The sequence below is a fragment of the Lathamus discolor genome, chromosome 2 (assembly GCF_037157495.1).
Source record: "Lathamus discolor isolate bLatDis1 chromosome 2, bLatDis1.hap1, whole genome shotgun sequence".
Classification (NCBI taxonomy): Eukaryota; Metazoa; Chordata; class Aves; order Psittaciformes; family Psittacidae; genus Lathamus; species Lathamus discolor.
In genome coordinates, this window is record NC_088885.1 from 110,825,591 (window position 1) to 110,849,061 (window position 23,471).

The following is a 23,471-nucleotide window of genomic DNA, read 5'->3' on the forward strand; positions in this document are numbered from 1 at the left end:
GCGGGGGAAGCCACCGCCTCCCTCCCGCCCTCTCCCGGCTGGCCGCGACCCTCACCCACCCCAAGGCGGCGCGGCGCGGGGCGGGGCGGGCTCCTTCGTTGCCCTCGTAAGCTTCCTCGGCTGGTGCTGGCAATCCTCCGCGGCACCCTGCGGCGCTTGTCGCCCTGACGGAGGGGTGGCCCGGTCCCCTGACCCCAGTCCATGCTTCACTCCTTCACACTTTGACTCCTGCTGCCAAGGGCAACTCATCTGCCCCCCAGCCTCTTTCGTGCTGGAAGGTACTGCTGGCATTTGTAAACCTTGTTGGAGAGGGACTCTTTACAAGGGCATGTAGTGATAGGACAAGAGGGAGTGGCTTTAAACTGGCAGAGGGGAGATTCAGATTAGATATTGGGAAGAAATTCTTCCCTGTGAGGGTGCTGAGGCACTGGCACAGGTCGCTCAGAGAAGTTGCGGCTGCCTCATCACAGGCCAGGTTGGACGGAGCTTGGAGCAACCTGGTCCAGTGGAAGGTGTCCCAGCCCATGGCAGGGGGGTTGGAACTGGATGGGCTTTAAGTCCCTTCCAGCTCTAACCACTCAATCATTCTACGATTCTCTGATCTTCCTTCTTATCTCTGCAACCTCAAGTCATCCTGTTTCAGAGCTGCAAAAGGGCAAAGACTTTGGCTGCGCCCAGCACACCACACGTGTCTTGTGAGGGATCCCTGCAGCCAGGATATCCTGAAACGCAGAAGCCCCGAATGTAGTCCAGTGCAAGCCTCCCTCATCTTTGGTGTGGTGCTCCTGCGGTGCCATGGCTCACCTTCACACACAGGCTCACCTTCCCTGTTGCAGCAGTGATACAGTGACCTGCGCTTTTAAAGATGAGATCCTTTTATGCCATGCCTTGTCAGCTGCTGACTGCTTCATATTTTATTTACACATTGGCTTTCTCACTAAGGGTACTAGTCAGCACTTGCTTTTATTGAGTTTCATCTTGTCGATCTCAGCTTCTCTCCCATTTCTCAGTGTCATTTTGGGTCCTGACTTGTGTCTTCAACACTGAATGCGACTGTTCCCACTGTGGTGTTATCTGAAAATTTTCTAGGTATACTCTCTCTATTAGTGAAAACAAACTGACTCTTCTCTGAATATTTATTTGTTACTACATCTTAGAAGTCAAGCATTCTTAAGAGTCACTCATCTCTCGGATAAAATCTGACATCTGGTGTGATTGCAGGAGTTATGACTGCTAGTCTCCTATCATTAGGAGCCTGTAATACAGGCATATATAGTGGAGGTTGAATGGAACAGAGGACTGTGGGTTAGGAAATGCTACGTTCCCTTACCGCAGGGAGGAAAACATCTTTCCCACTAATTAAAACAATGAAATGGCCTCTTTCGTGTATAAATGTGTATCCTCACTTGCATGTATAGAAGTAAAGGAAAAGGTGTGATATAATCAGGGTACAGTTATTTTTCTATACTCACAGCTAATATAGATGGTTTGTACACTTTGAAATTCATACAATTTATTTAGCGGAGATACAGTTGGAAATTATGACTATAACTGTGTGCAAAAAATACTTTGAAATGCCAGGCACAGCAAATGAGACTGAATTACCTACAGTTCTGTTTCTGAGAGATATATCAGTTCGCAACCTTTACTGCGATTTGCAAATACCATTGAAAGTTAATATGTATAATGTAGGAAAAAACAAACATGTTTTCTGATAAAGGCTTCCTTGTTAATTAATTTAAAAGTTGACTCCAGAGGTGAACTACAAATAAGAAATTCCAAAGGCAGAAGATTTACTCATTACTGAATATTCAGAAAAGTCATTTAATGTACGTAATAAACATCAAAAGTAACTGGAAAAAGAAATGGAACATTTTCATTGGAAAATAATATGGTACATGCATATGGAAATGTGGCTGATTCAGACTTAGCTGAATGTGTAACATCTGTAGAGACCAATCTTGAAAAGGCTTAAGAATGTACTTGGAGTTAAGTATGCAAATAGTAATTACTTGTATGTTTATAGCTGATTGTGTTCTTAAATATTTGCATAACCAGAGGCATATCTGGTTATCAAAAATTGCCCAATTTGCAGCATAAATAAAATCTTTTTTTAAATAAATGAACATTAAAATTTATTTCATTTTAAGTTAAAAGGTTTCTACAGTTTTCAGTTGCTAGCTCATATGTCACAGTATTTACTCAGCAAAATTTTATTGACATACAACTATTTTAACCACAGTCATTTAACAGCTGTACGTTGAGCTTAGGGGTATTCCACCTCAGGAATATGTACTGGATTACAGGAAGAAAGATTTCACATATCTTTTCCTAGAATAAAAAAGAAAAAGAAGAAAAATATTTAATATTTTGTATTTGGACAGAAAACAAGATAGAAAAATAAGTATATGTGGAATGTCAGTGCCCTGCCAGGAAACACAACATAAAAACAAAAAAAAAAACAACAGACAGAAACAGGGGGTTTTTTCCTCTTTTTCCCTTCTTACAGACCTTTCGCTTTTCTTGTAGAGTTTTGACTCTGCTTTTATCACACTTTCACATACCCTAAATCTGTTGTGCAAACTGAATGTAAAATGGCATTGTGATTTGGAAATTAATGTCACTTACTTTTCTCGGGTATGGAATGGCTACACAAGATACATTGCACAGGAAAATCAGACTAAGATTTAGGCCAAAAATCATAATCAGACTAAGGAACTTAATACTGTATTGTTCGGCCTTGAAGATTAGTCTTGTATTATCTAAAAGAGTATATATCGTCAATAACTGCATATAAATTACTGAGGATTTTGAAGAAAAACTAGGGAAACTGTGCTGATTATTTTCTTTGAGATGTATATATAAATATTAAAAAATGATAGTGTTTTAAATACAATATAAACATAATTTCACCAATATTTACCTAAGCAGAGTTCATGGTGAGGCTTATTATATTCTGTCTAAATTGTGCAACCCACCTCAGCCTCTCTGGTGGAAATGATTTCTTTCATCTGTTTAAAAATTATGAGTCTGACCTCAAATAATTAACCAGAGTAAATATAAAATCATATTAAAAAAGGGGGCCTACAAGAAATTTGGAGAAACTTCTTACAAGAGCATGTAATGACTGGGCAAGGGGGAATGGCTTTAAACTGAAAGCGAGTGGAGTTAGATTGGATATTAAGAAGCAGTTCTTCGCTATGAGGGTGGTGAGGCACAGAGAAGCTGTGGCTGCTCCATCCCTGGCAGTGTTCAAGGCCAGGCTGGACGGGGCTTTGAGCAACCTGCTCTAGTGGAAGGTGACCCTGCCCGTGACAGGGGGGTTGGAACTGGATGAGCTTTAAGGTCCCTTCCAACACAAACCATTCTATGATTCTATGAAAATGATAAAATTTTCTTCATCTACTTTGTTAGTATTGAATCCTTTATAGGGCCTTCCTGAGACTTCTGTGTGCATTCAGGTCATGCTTTATTTGTTGAGATGAGGATATCAGACACCCGTGACCTAAAGAGGAGCTGTGTCAGAAGCTAGTGCTACTCAGAAAATTAGGGGGACACTGCAGTGATTTTCTTGTAGGTCTCATATGTCTTGTGGCTCTGGCCCCTGGGAGAGCCAACTGTGAGAGTTGGAGGCCACCAGACCTGCACATCCTAGAGCCTCCTTGGTTTCCCTGGATGACTGGCTAGCATCACAGCAGTGTGGTGCCACCTGTAACCACCCTGTATTGCCTGGAGATTCTCTGTGAGATTAGAGAATATGAAGCACTGTTTTCTCCTGCCTCTCTGTGTGGTTCTTCCATCTCCATCCAGAAATCTGTCAAGCATGGAGAAAGGCCTAAGTGAGCCCTTTCTACAGAAATGGTTAGTAGGCCATGAGAAGGATCTGTCTCTGTGCCTGTGAGTCAAACTGCAGACTCTATTAACACCACTAATCTAAGCAGAGTGCTGCTAATGGGAAAATGTTATAGTAAGTTCTCATGCCGATTCTAATTTTGCACTGCTTTATCATCAGAATAATGTGGAACATGCTCTTAAACATGTTCTTAAACACCACCAAAAATAAAAAAAAAAAACATAATAGTGGTAATTCCAGTTCATTCATGATGGATGAACACAGAAACATGATGAACACAGAGACATGCCAAGGCTCTCAGCTGTGGTTGTGAGGCAATTCTATTCTGAAGGAATATTTATGATCACATTGCCTGATCCCAGATGTTACTTCAAGATCGAAGTTTTCACAGCTAAATAAGTTAAATCTTTTAATATTGTCATGTCTGCGTTTCACAGGCTAGAACATTGAGCATTTGGGTTTTTTTCCTGCACTTGTGTTTGTCTCAATCAGCGGAGGAGACGGTCTTGTATATTACATGACTGAATCCTGTTCCAACTAAAGGGTATTGAAACGTAAAGAATTTCATTTTCTATGAGAAGAGGAAGAATGTACTTACCACTTAAAAATTCTGCTTATATAGTTGCAGTGCTTTCCCAGCTATGTATTCAATGAATTCAGCACTTTTGGGGTCTAAGTTGGGAGGAACTTTAATGGTGAAAGTAGGTGAGGTCAGGATATTCACATCTACCACAGTTTCATTTTTACTAGAGGGATCACCAGGTACCACCTAGAAGAGAACGAATCAGTACTTTAGACACTACAAACTACTGTGTGCTTTTAGTTTTGTTTATACCCTCTGTGCCAACTGTCTTTAATAAGGGAAAAATAATTAAAGGAATATTTTAAGCTTGTCTACTTTCCTCACTTTCTTCTGTAAAGACAGTGGGTGTCTGCATTTATGCCAAAGCTTACTGTAGGTGGTGGGAAGAGCTGACATGGCACTGTGAGACCATATTAAAGAACTACGTGTTAATGTTTATAGCATGAACTACACCTATAAAGAACTTCTGCTCTCCTAATGAAAACTTGCGTGTGTGAGTTGTCCCACTACTATCAAGACAGAGTTTGTGTGCTTGAAGTTACTAATTTCTGTGTGGTTTTATAAACCAGACTTAGTAGCTTTATTTTCTCTAGAGCAGATAGACTTAGTTGGGACAGTGTGCTTAAATATTGCCTGCCCCCTTATTCCTGATTTTGAGCTTTTTTGGTGGATTGCACAATCATTTCGTATAAAATTCTTGTAGTAATAGTAGTACATTGGATTTCTGAGTTGGAAGGGAGGGTAGGATTTGTCTCTTGCCCAAGAAACCAGATTTAATTTACTTTGAATATATTCTTGTGTGTGAGATAAAGTTATTTATTGGAATATTGACTAATGCTGTTAAAGATATGCAGCTTCCACTGCAGTAATATGCATAACATTTGCCTTCTTTGAGCTTTTGGATATATAAGTACAGACATAGACATCTAGGTAGGTGTTCAGTGGTCCAATAAAGATGTGTCACTGACTGGTGCAGTGAATTTTATCTGTGAAAGTAATCTGAGGCCAGTCAAAGCTGCTAGTGTCAATTTACTCTTATCAGACAGTGATTCAAGTTAGCCTGTCAGCCATCCATCAGACTAAAAGGATTTAGAGGAAAACAGTTCTAATCTTGGGAGTTTCAGATTCAAGATGAATAGTAACTTTGTGTGGTTGAAACCAAACATTACACATGTACTGGCAATCCACAGTCCCCAAGAGCATGTGTACGAGCAAACCTTAGGTCAAAGACAGCACAGTGCAGTAACTCCCTTTGGAAGACAGCCCTTACCTTAACTATATTGAAAACGTTTTCTGGTCCGATGGTCATATTGGATAACTCAGACACCCACCCAAATCTTTCTTTCATTTTGTTCAACAAGTAGGAAGTGTCTTCTGTATGATGCTGAACCACCTGGAGAATCTGCTCGTACTGCTCCCCTGAGAGATTAACCAGCTTAAAAGCTTCATCAAACTTTATGTGCAGTTCGGGAATGTTTGGGCAATCTGTTAGAAAAGACAGCCAGCATGAAGCTTATATGAAACTAGTAAATCTTGCACTTCATCTTTTCTATCTGAAATACAGAATACTGTAAAAAGTCTAGCAAGGGTCATGTCTTGGCTTGGTGTTTAAATAATGCTAAAGAAAAAAGAGTAATTCTTGCTGACCTCTTCTGGTAGATTTAGTTTAGGCTCATAATGACTAAATGGATTAAGTAACACATTTGACTTACTACAATAACTTACAAAGTACTTTTAGTTTATTTTATATTTAATGGCAATATATTTTCTGTTATGTTAAATAAGAACATGTAGATTTTACATATAGCAACTTCATAAAATCCTTATACATTATATTTTGCTTTTAATTGCTCATATTTAAAAGAGTTACAATGCCTTCAAAAAGGCCAAGTGCAAAGACAAGCCCCTGGATTGGGCCAACCCCTGGTATCAGTACAGGCTGGGAGATGAAGGGATGAAGAGCAGCCCTGTGGAGGAGAACTTGGGGACACTGGTGGCATGACCCGGCAGTGCACACTCGCAGCCCACGAAGCCAGCCAGTTTGCCCAGAGAGGTAGTAGATGCCCTGTTCCTTGTAACATTCAAGGCTAGGTTGGAGAGGGCTCTGAGCAATATGGTCTAGTTGAAGATGTGTGTGCTTGTTGCAGGGGGATTGGGCTGCCTAACTAACTTCAAAGGTCCCTTCCAACCCAAACTATTCTATGATTCTATTATATAGGTTATAACAAGGAAGTCCAAAGTCTGTATTAGTTTTCCTGTCTAGTGTTAAGGCTCAGTATTTATCTAACAACAGTTAGACATTAGTTTATGACTAGTATCAACTGCCATGAATTCAGAACTGAAGATGGCTGTTTTTTTCTTTACTGAAATACGTATTTAAAACAAGAATGTTGTATGAAACTTATACACAAATTGCTATGGAAAAATTCAGTTTATTCTCTGTCAAATAGAACTATCAAGGGACACCTTCAGGCTGATAGTACAGTACCCGTGGATACAAACTGCTATCTGTAATACTCAGTTTAAGACAAAAAGATATTTTTAGTGAGATGGCAGTGGTCTGATACTCTTTTCAAAATGCGTCATTGGATCATTAATATTTGCCATACTGGAGATATTCTGAAGCCATTTGGGTTTAAGTATCTTCTGTGGCTTTTAAGACCTAAATAATTCCGGAAATACAGATGGTTTTAGCTGCTGTGGGAGTCCTGACACCAATTCTAGCTGATGCAGTCTGATTGTTTTTCCATATGCCCATGGAGGGTGAATGCCAGAGTTTTGCCATCTCCTTATGTATTGACAAGCAGACCCCTTTCTGTCCTTCATGTAAGGCCTGATTCCTGACATAGTTCAACAAAGAATAATTACAGGCTTTTCAGTGTTTGCTTTCCTCATGAGGAGCTCAGTGCTACCTGATGTTATGTCTGGCTGTCTGCAGGAGAAGCCAGTGCCAGGAGTCTGGGCTTCTTACTTACTGCTCCCACTTCTGCTGATCCCAGGCAGGATCGATTAATGCCTAACATCTTACTTATCTGCAGGACGGCAGCACAAACAAAATAGGTGTTTTGTTACAGACTGTAGAATGTCTTTGGACCTCCAGTGGCATGTTAACAACTGAGTTATACTGACACTCTGTGGAAAGAGTGGGGAAAGGTAATTGAACTCATCTGGAATGAGGAATAGGGCTTGTATCCACAGTTACAGTGAAAAACTCAGTTACTGAATATTTCATTCCAAAATGTGGAATCAGCACAGTAGAGGATGACAGCCTCAAAATCTGCAAACCAGTGATTAGTACATTACAGAAAAAAACATAATCAGAAAATAGCTATTTACCATGCAAAAGATCGTCTTGACATTTCTGGCATCTCTCATGAAACTGTGGGCATCCAGAGGAGTTCTCCCGAAGCTCCCTGCACAGAGATCTCTGGCGCCCTGGCACAATTTTTGAGAATATGCCACTTCTGTCAGTATCTAGAATAAAGTCACAGTATTTTTAGAGTGCCATTAAGCTTAGGGTCTTGGTAAATACACGCTTGTCACCTGCTCTGTGTACTAGAATATGATTTCTTGCTCTTTATCCAGAATATCTGGCATAAATCCTTCCCTCTATTCCTCACCCAAAAAGCAATAAAAGATTAAAAAGTAGAAGTCAGGAGAATATACAAATCATGCTTTCTTTCAAGGAATTTGTGCCACTACAGTATATTCCCTCATAAAGGCATAGTAGCGTATTTCACAGTAACAGCCAAACAATTGCTAATATTACATGATACCTCACTTGGAGTATTGTGTACAGTTCTGGTGTCCTCAACATAAAACCAACATGGAACTGTGGGAACAAGTCCGGAGGAGGGCCACGAGGATGATCAGGGGACTGGAGCACATCCCATATGAAGACAGGCTGAGAAAGTTGGGGCTGTTCAGTCTGGAGAAGAGAAGGCTGCGTGGAGACCTCATAGCAGCCTTCCAGTATCAGAAGGGGGCCTATAAAGATCCTATAAGGATACTCTTCATTAGGGACTGTAGTGATAGGACAAGGGGTAATGGGTTAAAACTTAAACAGGGGAAGTTTGGATTGGATCTGAGGAAGAAGTTCTTTACTGTGAGGGTGGTGAGGCACTGGAATGGGTTGCCCAGGGAAGTTGTGAATGCTCCATCCCTGGCGGTGTTCAAGGCCAGGTTGGACAGAGCCTTGGGTGAGATGGTTTAGTGTGAGGTGTCCCTGCCCATGGCAGGGGGGTTGGAACTAGATGATCTTAAGGTCCTTTCCAACCCTAACTATTCTATGATTCTATGATATTTCTACAACATGCAAGTGCTGGTAGGATCTTCTTGGCCCTTAGAAGTCAAGATGTTTCTAATCACGTACAGATAAATGAGAGCACAGTATCAAAGCTTATTTAGGAGGTAACATGGGTCACGATACAAGAAAAAATAAAAAACACTGAATCACTTAACTTTATATTTCCTGATCACCATATAATGGTTATGTCACCTGCCACTCAGTTATGTCATATGCTTACTGTGATCTTCTTATAGACAGGCACCAGCATGTATTTGAATGATACTTGGTTTTTATCTGCACTAGTAAGATAAAAATAATAAGGCTTATTTGTGTTCTGAAAGTTGACCATGGGTTTTTTACTCCATTAAGAGTTACCACCTGAAACCAGTGTTATGCCCAGAATTTTTCTGGTCACTGGAAAACCCGATGGCTGGTCTGTATTTGATTGGTACACTGCATTGTTGCAGTAGCCTGGAACATGGCTTGCAGCTCTCTGGCTGTGCTTAATGTCCTTTGGCAAGGGCAGAGATATGCCTACACTATTTTTTTATAACTGGGGACATGTCAATATGGCATAATACAAATAATATCCTGACAGATGCTGAAGTCAGACCTGTCAGTCAGCCTTATGAAAACTTGCATCTGTCATGAATTCAAGTGCTCCTGAGGGACTCCTGGAAATAGTTTGAGAGTTGCCATGAAGATCAGGCTGTGTAGGACCTATAAGTCCCCATGTGACATTTCTCTGAGATCTCTAGGTGATTTGTACCTTTTCATTTAACTGATAAAGTTATCATTGACCCATGCCTGCTTAACCAAGAAAGCCTCCAGAGCTTCCATACAGTATCTCACTAACATGCAGCAAACTGAATCATTAACTATAGTTTGGCAATCCCGAGATGTTTGTTGTCACTGACAGTTGATTTCCATTTTCTAACACTTACCTTTAGCTTGTTCTGGCACATCTCTTCTATTATCTCTGTATTCATCAAATACTTCAGTAATCACCTCACTGACACCTTCAAACACTGTCTTACTGAAATCAAAAACTACCTGTAAGAAGACAGGTATATCCCAGCCTTTCTGTGAACTGTCATTTCTGGTGGTGACCTCAGGTAAAGCTGGCGTGCTGGGGGAGTCATTCAAGTCCAGCTCAGACATGAAATACGTCTGAAAAGATTGATCAAATTCTTTTTGCATCCGCTTGAAAAAAATTAGACTTCTGTCAAATATGGAGCCCATGTCTGATAACAGTTGACTAAATAAATCTTCCATTTTTACTAGCTGGGTATCCTCTTTCTCAGGCTTTTCATTAAACTGGATGTCTTTTCCTTGATCCTCATGAAAAGGAAAAATGAGTGGAGGTATTTTCCTCAAGAAATCTTCAACCTGTGTTTAAGAAGAAGACGGATGAGCTGTCTGACAAGTTACCAGTTTTTCATCTCTCAGAGAAGTGGCTCTAATTTTTCTCCTTCAAATACCCATAGAAACAATGCCTTCTTAATAACTGCAAATACAGTATAGTCTCCAGAGTAATTTACGACACTAGACTCTAGAAAGCGTGTTCAGTCTAAATCATTAGCTCCAAACCAGATCTGGAATAAAAGCATTGCCCAGCTGTATTTTAATCTGTGGAGGGTCAAAGTTGTTATCAGCACTTGGGTTTCTTCCAACAAACAATTTGGACTTTATCTTGGAAACATTTCTGTGGTACTTATACACAGTGTAGGGAACAGAAGGTGATCTTGCTGTGATCTCTAAACACCCTCATGTCCTTGTACAATTTGAGACTCAATGAAAGCAATGAAACAGTGGCTCTGAGTCCATGGTTTGATGATGGAAGAGGCAGAGTGTCGACTCTGCTTTATAGAGTTCCCAGTTCCTTGGTCTCAGCCATTGGTTCCCTGCTTTGTGCTTCAATGTACTACCTTTGTCTAAGCAGATGGTGTTTTGTGGAGCCATGCTTCCTGGCATTAGAAAACTGGTAAGTGTTAAGAAGCACCCTGCCAAACACACATATAGATATACATATGCTTATTTTTTATTCTTTTATTAATTGGATCAGCTGCTTGATCTGACCACTAGTGCGGCTCAGAGGGAAGGTGAATTGTGAAACAGCACTGCAGGAACAGCCTGAGTAAGCCAGTATTGCCCTGCTGCCTGTGTGTCATCAGCTACCATCTTTGTCCTCTTTTTTCAAAACAATTTAGGTCACAGGACATTTCTTACTTTGAATGCTTCAAACAAACCATATAGCTCACTGAGGAAGTTACCAAGAAGGTCAGCAATAGTGGCAGTGCTGTGTATAACTTTTACTGCAGTGATTTCAACCTGACATCCACAGACCCTTGAAAGACCAAGAGATATATCTGAGGTATCCATGGGACATATCTAAAAAGCTGAAACTATCATCAATTGTCTTAAATTTAATATTCTCAACATTTTCACCTGAATAATTTTAAGAATATGCACAAATGTTAAACACTTTTGCTCTAACCCTTGTCACTCCTGAAACACACCATGTTTAGGTTTTAAGTTACTATATTTTTCAGTGCCTGGGCTAAAATTTCAGTAGCAGTAACTGCACACTTTCAGTTTTTAAGCTGCATTTCAAGCATATGCCCAAATAAAAAGTGTGATTACAATTTTCTTAAATATTGAAATAATAATGTGCCAGCCAGGAAAGCATATCTTCTTTCTGGTAGAATTAGGGGAATCTCCTTTGTTGACAGTTTGCTTTATTTAAAAAAAATGTTAAGCCTTTTAAAGCTATTTTGTTCCTCAAAGGGCAGATTTAAAATAAAATAAATACAGGAAAGAATGATGTTGTATAATCAGGTGATTTTTATTCCCCATGGAATTTTGCTAACTATAGCTACACTTTTAACTGTGCTGATTTTCAGATGGACCATAAAGAATCTATGTGGCATTTTTCACAGTTACTGAGCCTCTTAATGCGAGTCTTACTGTGAGAGACAACGTTGTATATATGGTGTGACTCTCTTGGAATCAGGGGAATAATCAGTGTCCATGGAGTCACACCAGGGTGCAACCAAATTCATTTTGGTTCAATGTTCAATGAATATAGTCTCATATAATCTCTGCCATATAATGTATAACATTTCCAGACCCTCCAAATCAAATTAATATTAGTAACCACATAATAACTGGTGGATGCTGGTATTGAGAAAGTAAGACATGTTCTCTTTAAAACTGTTAGGTGAATTCAAGAGCATTTCCCAGATACAAATTTTTTTCCTACCTTTCTTCTAAATGTTGACAAACCATGTTTGCAAGTTGTATAATATCTCATGCAGGTACTTTCTAAACAAGATTCACATTCATCCCATAGATTTTTCAAGGTTACTTGACATCGTCTTTCTTCTTCTTCTAATCTTTCCTTTACTTCATCCATGAGTCGCAAGGCTTGCTAAGTAAGAAAAAATATTCAGTTGAGGGCAGTTTGCAGGTTAATGTTCTAAATACTTATCCCAGTGCTGATCACTCATTCTGGTTCCTGGTTTTGCTAATTGTTAACTGTTAAGGGTAGATTGTCTTCTCATCTGAGTCACATAAGGAGGGAACTGAAAACTGAAAATCTTTTCCTTACAGGTTTTTTTCATGTCAGAGGCCACAGTCTACAAAACCAAATGGATCTCTACACTCTACCTGGATCTTTGAGGTTAAGAAAAAAACCTTTTTACTCGTCTTTCTGTGCAAGAAGAATTGTACCTCTCACAGGGTCATGTGCTCAATTCATGTAATTTTTCCTCCTTATCATATCTTCAGTATTCATCTGTTCCTGCTCTATTCATTAAGGGACTGGTATTTCATGAGGCTAGGTCCTCGTCATGCATAAATTCTTATGATCAGAAATATGTAAAAGTACAGCATTTCCTCTGGGATTATACTAATCAAAGACTGTAGTGAGGGCATTTCTTCCTGGTCTTGTGGAGGTGTGAGGCGCTCCGTACTGAAGGGAAACAAGACACATTTTGCAACACTGCTTCTATTTACTGGGTCATGTAGAGCACAAAGCTGAACACCTCAGAAACATCATGGCTTAGATGACTCAGCAATAGAAGTAGATAGTCCCATTGAAGTAGATTGCACATCATGAATTTCTTTCTGCAAGTACAACATATTTTACCAGTTTAAAAATGTTCCAAACAGTGTTCCAAGTTGTTCCTAAGTGTGACAGAAACCTTTTAATTTGTCAGTCTTGCTTCTTTTTGGCAGCATTTCAATAGGGAAGAGGCTCACAGGACAGAAATCATCTTTCAGAATGTGCTTGGTGAAGACAGTAACTTTGGGCTTCATAGTCTATGTTTAATTATTTTCTGATCTTTCTAATACATTTATTCAGCGTTTTTTGAACTCTCGCTGTAGTTGTAAGTCCTGTGTAAGTGAAATCATCCAGTAAGAGCTGTCAACAGCGTAGACCATGGGAGTGGACTATTGTTCTAAAGATGTTAGAAAGCTGTATCAGGCACTTCTGGCTTGCTAATACAAATAGCTTAAACTAACTACCACATGTTGGGCCAAGAAGGAATTTTCTTTCAGCTTCACTGAAAGCAAGATTTAGGATCTTTGTATTTTTTTTAAACATACAGTAATCTCTATTTCTCAGGATCATCTGAGCACAAGGCTTTGAGCCTAGGCATTGCACTAGGACACTGGAAATTCCCCTGATACCCTGTACTTTCTCTAGGGCACATTAACACTTGTGGCTTTGGTATTTTTCTGAAGGTCAGGTCTGAAGTTTGCAAAGCAAGCTGGGAAGTATCTTATGGCCTGAGGTGTATAAAGACATGCAGGGCAGAGCTTCTGGACCTTCTGTACAAAATACCTTTATACGGTTGCTTGCAGTTGCCTTGGTGTGAATTCAGTAAAGCAGGGGATTTCTAGAAATGATCACTGAATGCAATACTTTAATCAACACATTGCTGTTGAGCAACTCTGCCACCTGGATGTTACAGAACTCAGGTTCTCTCTCCAAAGTAATGTTTGAGTCCACATACAGCATTTAATATCTCTTTTTACTGCAGAGCTTCTGTACCTCTACATGGTGATCACCATCAGCTTGACTAGGCTGCTGCTGGTTACCTCCCAGTTGCAGAATAAAATGAGAGCACTCAAATCTCAAGGAAGGCTGTGTCAGATAATGCGCTTTACTTTGCAACCAGGATGGACTGGGAGAACGTAACTTGCTAACTGGTGGTAAATCAGCTGTATTTTGCCTAGTGCTCACTCTTTCTGTTTCATTTTAAAAATAGCTTAGACATTCTGCCACAGGGAAGAATTAACAGTATGCCACTTTGTTAGAAAGCTGTATTTCTGAGGAAAGACAGAAACTCTTCACCTCTAGCTTTCAAAAGAACTGCACAATCTGGAAGAGGCACCAGTGAGGCAGGCAGTGCTCATGTTCAGTGCTTTATCCCAGTGCACTCTGAAAGCTTCCCTTAGGGTTGAAGCATCAGTCTGCCAGAGTCCTGGCAGCAGGCAAGCTCTTTCTTAAGAAATTGGCAAATATAAACTAATGTTTTAACTTCTGAAATGTGAACATGTAGGTTCCTGATAGGCTATTAAAGAATGTCTGTTGGCCCAGCTCCTGTTTCCAGGGGAGAGGCAGTGAGAGCCTCTGTGGAAGTGTCATGAGAGTTTTCCTCAGCTAGTGAGAGAAAGGGGCAGAAACAGATTTCCTATTAATCTGTGACCACAGAAAGAGATGTATGCTGCTCAGAGTGTACGTACACTGTGGTTTACATTCTTCCCCAAAAAAGGGAAGACACCAAAGGATCCCTGCTGGCTTGCTTATTGGCCTAAGCACAATGGCATGCCCTACTACTTCCAGGAGGCAGACTAAACCTATATACAACCTGGCTCATCTTTGATTAAAAATAGCCACAACTTAACAGAAATACAAGCAAAAAACATTCCAGATGCACTTCAGTTACCTTTTTTTCTTCACTGCTCTTCTTCAAGGTTTTCATCAGATCTATGTGCTTATCTTCATTTCTTTCCATCATAATTTTCATCTGCTTAATACCAATCAAAGCTTTCTTTACCTCTTCATCTACATACTTCTCTCCAACTTCAGATAATACTAAAAAAAGCCAAATTATACAGTGATTTAATCAGATTTTAACACTATCACAAATTGTCATGCACTGATGATGGAGAATGAAACAGCTCTGTGTCTCCCTACAGTTGCAGAGCCAAATCTTTAGATAGTGAATGCCGAATAACACAGAGCCAAGAGAGTTGCCATCAGATAAGAATCTGACCCAGAGCCTTTGCCAGTGAGTGTGTAACTCAAGCTATATATCCAGCTGTCCCACTGCTGATCACTGAATCCCAGAACAGCTGAGGCTGGAAGGCACCCCTGGAGATTGAGTCCGCCCCCACTGCTCAAAGCAGGGTCAACTAGATCAGGTTGCTTAGGACCTCATCCTGGGTTTTGGATGTCTCCAAGAATTACTCATCAGTTTTCTGATGACATAACTTATATATATAAGGAAGAAGTTCTTTATTGTGAGGGTGGTGAGGCACTGGAACAGGTTGCCCAAGAAAGTGGTGAATGCTCCATCCCTGGCAGTGTTCAAGGCCAGGCTGGATATGGTCTAGTGTGAGGTGTCCCTGCCCATAGCAGGGGGGCTGGAGCTAGATGATCTTAAGGTGCTTTCTGACCTTAACCATTTTATGAGTCTGTGATTCTATATTTATCTTTATCTAAAAGCAGTGATAATTTTCTTTTGCATTTAGAAAATGTAGATTACAGGTGCCTTCAAACTGCTTTCATAAGAATACAGTCTCTAGACTTCTTGTGTAGTAATGACTGTAGAGTTTTGGTGAAAGCCCAGATTGGCCCACATGCTGCACCTTGAAGTTCTGTGTGATTACCTGTCTTTCATCTGTATCTGTTCCCTTCCCAGAAATACCCTGAATATCGCCAGAGCTATGCAAAACAAGCAAAACACCCAACACCCTGAGACTGCCAAAAGCATGCCAGTCATTTCTTCCTTTATAACTTTCTTCCCCTCCCCTAGCTTTTTGTTTGTTATGGAAATATTATTAACATGGACTGAAACAAAGGAATATTTCATCGCTGATCCTCTTGGAATTCTTATCCACAAAATAAAGCCATGCTTAAAGGTGACTATAAGCAGAATAGCTGGGTTTTTTTTTTTTTTTCTAAATTAAGTCATTTTCCTTCAATTATTTGTAATAACCATCTTTTCCAGTGATTTATTTAATTGTACAATAAACATTTTCAAAGATCTTTTAAACAAAATAATTGAAGGTCTGTTGAATTGAATTTTGAGTTGATATTCTAATGATCTATGAGAGACCAAATAACCTATAAAAGTGCTTTAATACTTTTTTGCAAGGGCATGCTTATCTGTTAAGCAGGAGACTGGAGACCTAGGCTCAGGGGCTCCCAGCACACTCCTGGTAAGAAAAGCATACATACGCTTCAGGTTTTCTCGAAGATTCATTTCCTCCTGCTTTGTCGGTGCACATTGATGACCATTCAGCCATAGCACATATATTATAAGTAACCAAGAGGACTTCATGTTCTTTCTGTTAAAGAAGCAGTTAAATGTAAGCATCTTCATGATGCTCAAATGCCTAGTGAAATGTTTACTGAGTATTATACAAGATACCATTAATTTTTACTGTAACTACGGTTTCTGAGATCTCTAACATGCACGTAAATGCTACTGTTAGTGAAAACACGAGTAAGAAGCTTGACCTAATTTGTAGTTATCTATTCAGACTAACTAGATGAATTCCACTGAGTTTGCACAATGGTTTAACAGAACCAGGACATATATATAAAACCAAAAGTTTATGCATCTCATCTGTCCCTTTTCTTCCTTATGTACTGCTCTCACACTTTGTCCTTATTTCATATTATAAATGTATCCATGTTAAATATTACTGCCAAATTTGAAAAGGCAAATTTCTAGATTGCTTTTCCCTTCCTTGTCTCCATACATGCAATTCCTTTCCTTATCCTTCAGGATAATACTTAATATAGCAGATGCAATAATAGGTGTGCAAAGAAACGGCAATTAGATCAGTTTTGTAAACAAGCACATCAGCAACTGGAAGAAATTCCTACAAAATAAAGGAAAGAAATGCCCTTTGCTTTATTTGCCACCCAAGAGCAATTAGAGGAGAAAGGTTTGTTTTTTAGAAACCATGCAACTCTATTTCATAGTTCTCATCTGATTAAGTGAACACAGTATTTAAGTAACTTCGTTAGCCAGTATAGCCTTCATGGAAATGCAGTTACCAGCTGCAAGTGCAAATGTAAATTAAGAGCCTGGATTTATTTATAGCCTGGATTTACTTCCACAGTAAATTACTTGCATATTGTATCTTTACGTTTATAGCAAAAGACCATTTAACTTTACAAAGAAATACAAACCCATCACCAAAGAAAAGTTAAAAAAAACCCCCAATATATTTACCATTAATACTGAAACACCTCCTCTGCAAAATTGCTCCCCGCGTCAGGAAGGGGTCGGGCTGTGTCTGATCTAATTGCTGGGAGTGTCAGGGATTTTGCCATGTTCTACTTATCTGATGAGAAGGTACTTAATCCTATTAACCGGGCGTTTTGTCATTAGGCTGGAGGACTTTTGAGTGTATGGGACTCCATGCTCATGTCTGTGGGCAAAACCACTAGAGGGAGTGTTGGGCAGAATTGCATCATTTAACGTAATTTGGTTCTCCTATTTTTCTGTAGTCGGTAGCCTTGCCTCTGACCAGCTCTCCCATTGCCTTGCTTTTTACCTCAGGAGACATCTGCAGCTTATGTTCTTAGTGAAATTGTTGCAATTAGTTTGGCTAAAAATAGCTTCCAACATTGAATCTCTTCAGTGTAGTTTTAGTTTGCTATAAAAAGCACAGTATTATATAATGGCCTTCTTCATATATCTTCTGAAGATACAGGGGAAAAAAAAATCAGGAATCCAGATGCAAGCTGGCATATGAGTAGAGTCTGAAATGAGATAAGCAAATTTTGGCATTTTGTAAGTCATTATACTGGCTGATGTTTTGGGTGTTTGCCCTTTTAATGATTTTCTGCAGTTAATCCACGTGTGCAAAATATGTCTGGGATCTGACCTGCATGAAGTTTTAGATGCTTTGAAATGAGATACTTAAACACTAACAGATGCTTGATATAAAATATAGACAAGTATTGTTAGCAAATCATATCCCACCTTGTGATGTTCAGAATAATACTCCCTTGAAGTCAAAGAGGAGATGGGGGAAAGCAGATGTCTGTAGCTTGTGGTCTGTAATAGCAGTTTTAAAACAACCCATTCTTTTTTGTTTACCTCATAGCTCATAAAAGCCAATTGATGATTGGTGGTTAAGATCTAGCATGATTAATGCTACTTAGGCAAGAGATTTGAAGGGTTTATTTTTAAACACGTTATCAGGAAGAGTGGAGAACCTGTTAGCTCTAATGAGAACTGCAAGTCCTCAATTTGCATTAAAAATTAAGATAGTTCCACTCTTATTTTCTGAAAATGATGGATGGGAGTGGAATATGTATTTTATTTTAATATATATGAATTGCTGGCTCACTGAAATGCTGCTAACTCCTTGACCAAGACTCCTGACTATGCAAAACCTTTCAAGTTCTCTTTTGTGGCAATATCAACCAGGCACCCTTGCAGACTTCACAATCCCCTGGCCAGACTCTTTGTTAAGCACCCCTGGGGCTTGGGCTGAAGTGAAAGGGACAGTCTCTCCCTCTGGGCCTCATGTTTGGCTAGAGATAGAGAGTAAATGGAAAATACATTTGAACAAAGGAAGACAAATCTATTACAGACACTTGTGAAGTGTGTATTATTGGCCTACATGTGTAATGAATCCTAACAAAGACTTTAATCTTTCACTGGAAGGCTTTGCCTCCTCTCTTTTGGCATTTATGTTTGCTAATAGTCATTTACTAGCAAAAGTTACTGCTGGCCTTTCTGGACCTGACTCAGTCTAGAGAAAGCTTTACTTGATCCAGAGCATAAAGGGCAGTTTCAACATAGCTCACAGGGATTTGCAAGAAAACAGGCAGCCTCAGCCCTGCAGGGAGGGAGAGCAGTACCCCTACCCCAGGGTGGAGAGGCTGAAGGCTGCCCCTGGCACAGATCCCAGTACTTACGTTCAGAATTGCCCATCTTCTGAATGCTTTGGGTGGGGGCGTTTCTGGTCAAGCACACTCTTACGCCGTGCAAAGCCAGTCCTTAAGGGAAATCTGTGCTGAAGCTAATGCTGAGATATGTCACATTGTTGTGTGTCAGGCTTTTCTCAATTCAGTTGATTTTGAACATTGCAATGTGTGTTGCATTGTCTTAGGTGTTATTCCTCACATTTTATTATGACCACTGTGTAACCACATGGAAATAGGAATTATTATGTATATATCTATGTATACGATATAGTTGCTATATGTATCTATATCTTTTTACAAAACCACCAAACCCTACTTCTTTGCTCTAATGTTATTTCATCTAATGAATGAAAGAAGAGGTCTAAGGAACCTGAGGACAAAATTGTCTAGAGCTAGTATACCTATTAAACTTGGTGCTTAAACTTAACCTCTGAAGTGTACTTAAGAACCCAATACTGTTCCTGAAAGACACAGTGGTTGTGCTCACTGTGGAAATCTTTTCCTCTCTCATTTCTGTTTTGAATTTAATTAAACAAAAATATCACCAACTATACATTCAGGTTTCATAGCTAATATCCGCTGTCTTTTAATGTTCCAAATCTGATTTGCAGTGACCTTTCGTGGAGATCTCCAATTTTTATCTCAGCTGCCATTTCAATAGTTTCCTCTTAATATTTTATTTTCCTCTGATTTTGAGTGCTTCAATCAGCTATAGTATACCCTGTCATGACATTATGCTGATATGTTCATTTTTTTGCAGTCTAACACAGGCAGTATGATTCAGTGCTCACTAATGCTGTTGCGAATCATAAGGTACTCTTCTAACATTGAATCATATTGGAGACAGTCTGACTTGTGAGCAAGTTGTAGAAAGTGTCTTTTTCCCCATCCCAACTGTTATTCCAGTGCTGTTATATTTTAATTGAAATTCATACATATATATGAAGTATAAAAACAAGGAAAAAATTAGAAGAAATACCTTGAAAAGGGATTTCAGTAAAAATAGGCTTTTTGCAAGACGCAGATAAATTGGAACATAAATAATTATAATGATACAGATAGATACTGAGCTTGAACCCAGCTGAACTTGAGCAATGAGAGTTGTAGCTGCTTTATGGAGTTTCCTTCTGTCCTGTTGGATGACCCCCACAAATGTATAACATTTTTTCACAAAGTACTCTGACTTCTCCCTTTTTGTTGATCCATTCCACCTGGCAGGATTAAGCATCAAGAAATATGCTGAAATGGAATTTCCTGTGTTATACATCAGCTGTAGGATTTTGGTCCAGCTATATATTTACACGATTATTTGCTGTTTGGAGAGTTGTTTCATACTATGTACTTTTACATTTCTTTCTGAGCTAGGCCAGTCATATAATGATCTGCCTGAAAATACCTGTGCATATTTTATTGACTCTATGAGTCATGCAAATGGCTACATATTGACATTAAATCTCTTGATATCTGTATGAAATAGTTCCCAGTCCTACAAAATCTTAATCAGCTTTATTTGTAAGCACACCATTAGTTCCACTGCTTCCAACTGAAATTAAATCCTAGTGGGGGTTTATGGTGTAATTACATGGCTTATCTGAAGCATGCACAAAGCTTTGCTGACAGTTTGCATGGGTTTTATGCTATAGAATCAAACTTTTGTTGTGTGAAGTTTTTCTGGTTTGGTTCGGTTTTAATCCTTTCTTGTAATTCAGAAGCCCCTGACTGGTTTCTGTTTTTCCCTGTATTTTAATGGCTTTTGGAGACCTTCTTCCATTTGCATTCAGCCTATCTTTGAGCTCTACCTGAATAGCTGAACTTAGGAACCAAGGCTCCTTCTTTAGCCCAGAGAGAGAGGCAAGCTTCTGAGATGATCTCAGTCAATGCTGGAAGGCCTCAGACTAAGGAGCTGAGGCTACCCTAAGTTGGATAGTTAGTCTAAGCTATATGTTTTGGAGAACACCACCTCAGGCCCCGAAAGTAGCACAGCTGTGTTAGTGTGACAGGATCCCAAAGTTCATGAGCCCTGCAGCTGACACAATTACCCTGTCTGATGGACGGTCAGGCAGTGCCAGGTCAGGACTCTGCACTATGCTCAGCACAAACATGAAACCAGCTGAAAGCATGAAGTTAGCCTGCATAACCTAGAGCATCACACTAAGATTTTACGTGGCTTTATCTGGAACTATTAAGCTACAGCGTTTGAGGTCAGCAAGATCATTTTCACAAGGCTTAGCATGCTTTAAAATGATGAGCCTTTTCTGGTTTCCTTTTGCTTGTCTACCCATGGACCATCACAATGACAATTAAGTATGGAACAAATCTTCCACTTCACTGCTGATTATTTTTATTTCCAAGCCCTCAAGGGCCTTGACACAAACTTCTAAATACCAGTCCCAGCAGTGACATGACAACTGTTGTTCACAAGGGCAGGCAGAGTATCTTCATACCTCATCCAGAGACCTTGCAGAAGAACCTGTTGTGACACTGAACACCTAGTCTGGGAAGGCAAATCTATGACATAAAGAAATTTAGTGAATTTTAAGGAACACAATATTAAAAACTTAGAGTTGACTAAAACACAGTACAAAACTGAAACCCGAAAATTATGTGGTTGTCTTCAGAATTTGTGCTTGGGATATCAACTAACTATTGAACTTGGAGTAGCACTATCGCTGATGTTATGTTACCAGCAGGAGATACCAAAGTCAGTGCAAGGATAACAAAATGAGTTAGAAACAATTTATTATAAAGCTACGAAGCAAACCTGCTTGGTACAGTTACACAAACATTTCAGGAAGCATTTAATATTAAAATGCTGCAGTATTGAACCAGATGTTTTGCAAGGATTTAGTTTCAAGCTTCCCTAGGAACATTAAAACAAAAAATTTTATTGCATGCAGGCATGTAATATATCAGCTTTCAGCCTGCAACTGTAAGGAACAGGGTTCCTTGTGTGTATTCATCTGGTTTGCTTAAGCATATATCCATCATTCAGCTCTATATCAGCAAGTTAAAAGAGTAGCTGCTTGTTGGAAACAACTCTGAAGTTTAATGAAATTAAGAAGGATGAACTGTAAGTTTGTGAGGTGCTGAGCAGCTCCTGAAGATGCTGCTAACTGCCATAATCTGCTGCTTTCTTGAAAAGTGATTGAATCATGTATGATACAGCCTTGAGAATATTCGATGAAGAAACTGGAAACTGCTTTATTGGGGAATAATCCTCTGGCTGGTAGTTTAAATGCTTTTGATGCATTTAAAGTGGAACCTGCTAAAGTGCCTGTGGAACAGCAAGCCCGAAGAGGGATGTCTGAAGTTAAAGATTCCTCGATTAGCCAATAACAAGACACATGCAACCCCCTTGCTCGCTGTAGCATGGAAGTGGGGGAAATAAAGCTGGAATGCTGCCTGAAGCTGACTGTTTCTCCATTTCAAATATTAGCAACAATTTCTAAGAAGAGCCTTACTGTAATTAGAATTAATGACTTCATGCTTCTAAGAGTTCTTGCTTAATTACCATCACACATGTTTTTACAGCTGTCCTTTTATATAAACAGTACACTGCCCCATGCATCTGCCTCAGTACTCAAAGCTTTTAAAGCCTTGTGAAAAACATTAGTTATGGGTACCTGCTGAATAGGAGGAGAATAAAAACGAAAAACTGAGTTCAGAGCAAATGAGAATTAGAAATTAGACAAAAAGGCAGAAAGGGAAATGGAGGTGAGATAGGAAAGACTACAAAGTACCAAAATGTCAGGGGACATTGGCGAGAACAGTCTCTCCAACTGGAAGTTTATGAAGTGTAATACGCTTTCGTATCATCTACCATCAGCTAATTAGTCATTGCAAACAACAATAATGTAGGAAGCCCATGAAGACGCACATGTGGCAGAACAGGACAACTATATAACCCTTGAGATCCTTCTTGCTCCTGTTCTGGTACAAAACCATCTGGGAAAGACAGAGGGATTTGCACATACTTCAAGCTGCTTAATATGTGTGCAGGCACTGTGGAATACTATGAAAAGAACGGTGGGACTTACCAATCCAGATCTGAGTGTGCACAGCATGTGCACCTCAGCTAATGAGTGATGTAGATTATCTCTGTAGCCAAAGAAGAGCTTTAGGCTAAGCTGTAGTTTAACTGAACCTGTAGACCTTGACCTCAGAGTTAGATGAATTCACTTTGGAAGACTCTGTTTTTCTCCCCTGACTAGAAAGTGAACAGGGCCAACAGACTTAAATGTAGATCTCTAAAACTGGGATAAATTAATCTCATTGATGTGGCATGCAGTTTTCAGCAAGATGTGGCTTGTCTGTGTTTGCCAGCAGCTTCCTGAGCTGCATTAAGAAGAGAGGTGCTACCAGCTAAAGTGAGGTGATCCTTCTTTTCTACTCAGCACTGGCCAGGCCACACCTGTGTCTGAGCTCCCCCATAAAAGAGATAATTTCTTTTGTCCAGTGCAGAGCTACAGTGATAGGACAAGGGGTAATGGTTTTAAACTACAAGAAGGTAGATTTAATAATTTCTAATAAGCAATTATTGACAAAATTAATGGCAAAG

At 39.6% G+C, this 23,471-nt stretch overlaps 1 protein-coding gene across 1 annotated transcript; it reads right to left on the minus strand.

Annotated features, from left to right (window-relative positions):
• Positions 1 to 1,731: 1,731 nt before the first annotated feature.
• CLUL1 (clusterin like 1) lies at positions 1,732 to 16,223 on the minus strand. Its single transcript, XM_065669138.1, has 8 exons — positions 16,199 to 16,223; positions 14,682 to 14,830; positions 11,987 to 12,154; positions 9,669 to 10,113; positions 7,773 to 7,910; positions 5,707 to 5,921; positions 4,452 to 4,622; positions 1,732 to 2,331 (listed from the first exon to the last, which is right to left on the minus strand). The coding sequence occupies exons 1-7, from the start codon at positions 16,221 to 16,223 to the stop codon at positions 4,455 to 4,457; spliced, it is 1,308 nt and encodes a 435-aa protein (XP_065525210.1). The 3' UTR covers positions 1,732 to 2,331; positions 4,452 to 4,454.
• Positions 16,224 to 23,471: the final 7,248 nt, after the last annotated feature.

Bases quoted from the DNA above. Each gene is read 5' to 3' on its own strand.
- CLUL1 (XM_065669138.1), bottom strand. From the start codon at position 16,223: ATGAATCTTCGAGAAAACCTGAAGC. The intron at 14,831-16,198 runs GTATGTATGCTT...GGCTTTTTTTAG, and splicing joins TCTTCGAGAAAACCTGAAGC to TATTATCTGAAGTTGGAGAG. The intron at 10,114-11,986 runs GTAGGAAAAAAA...TCTTAAACACAG, and splicing joins TGTCAACATTTAGAAGAAAG to GTTGAAGATTTCTTGAGGAA.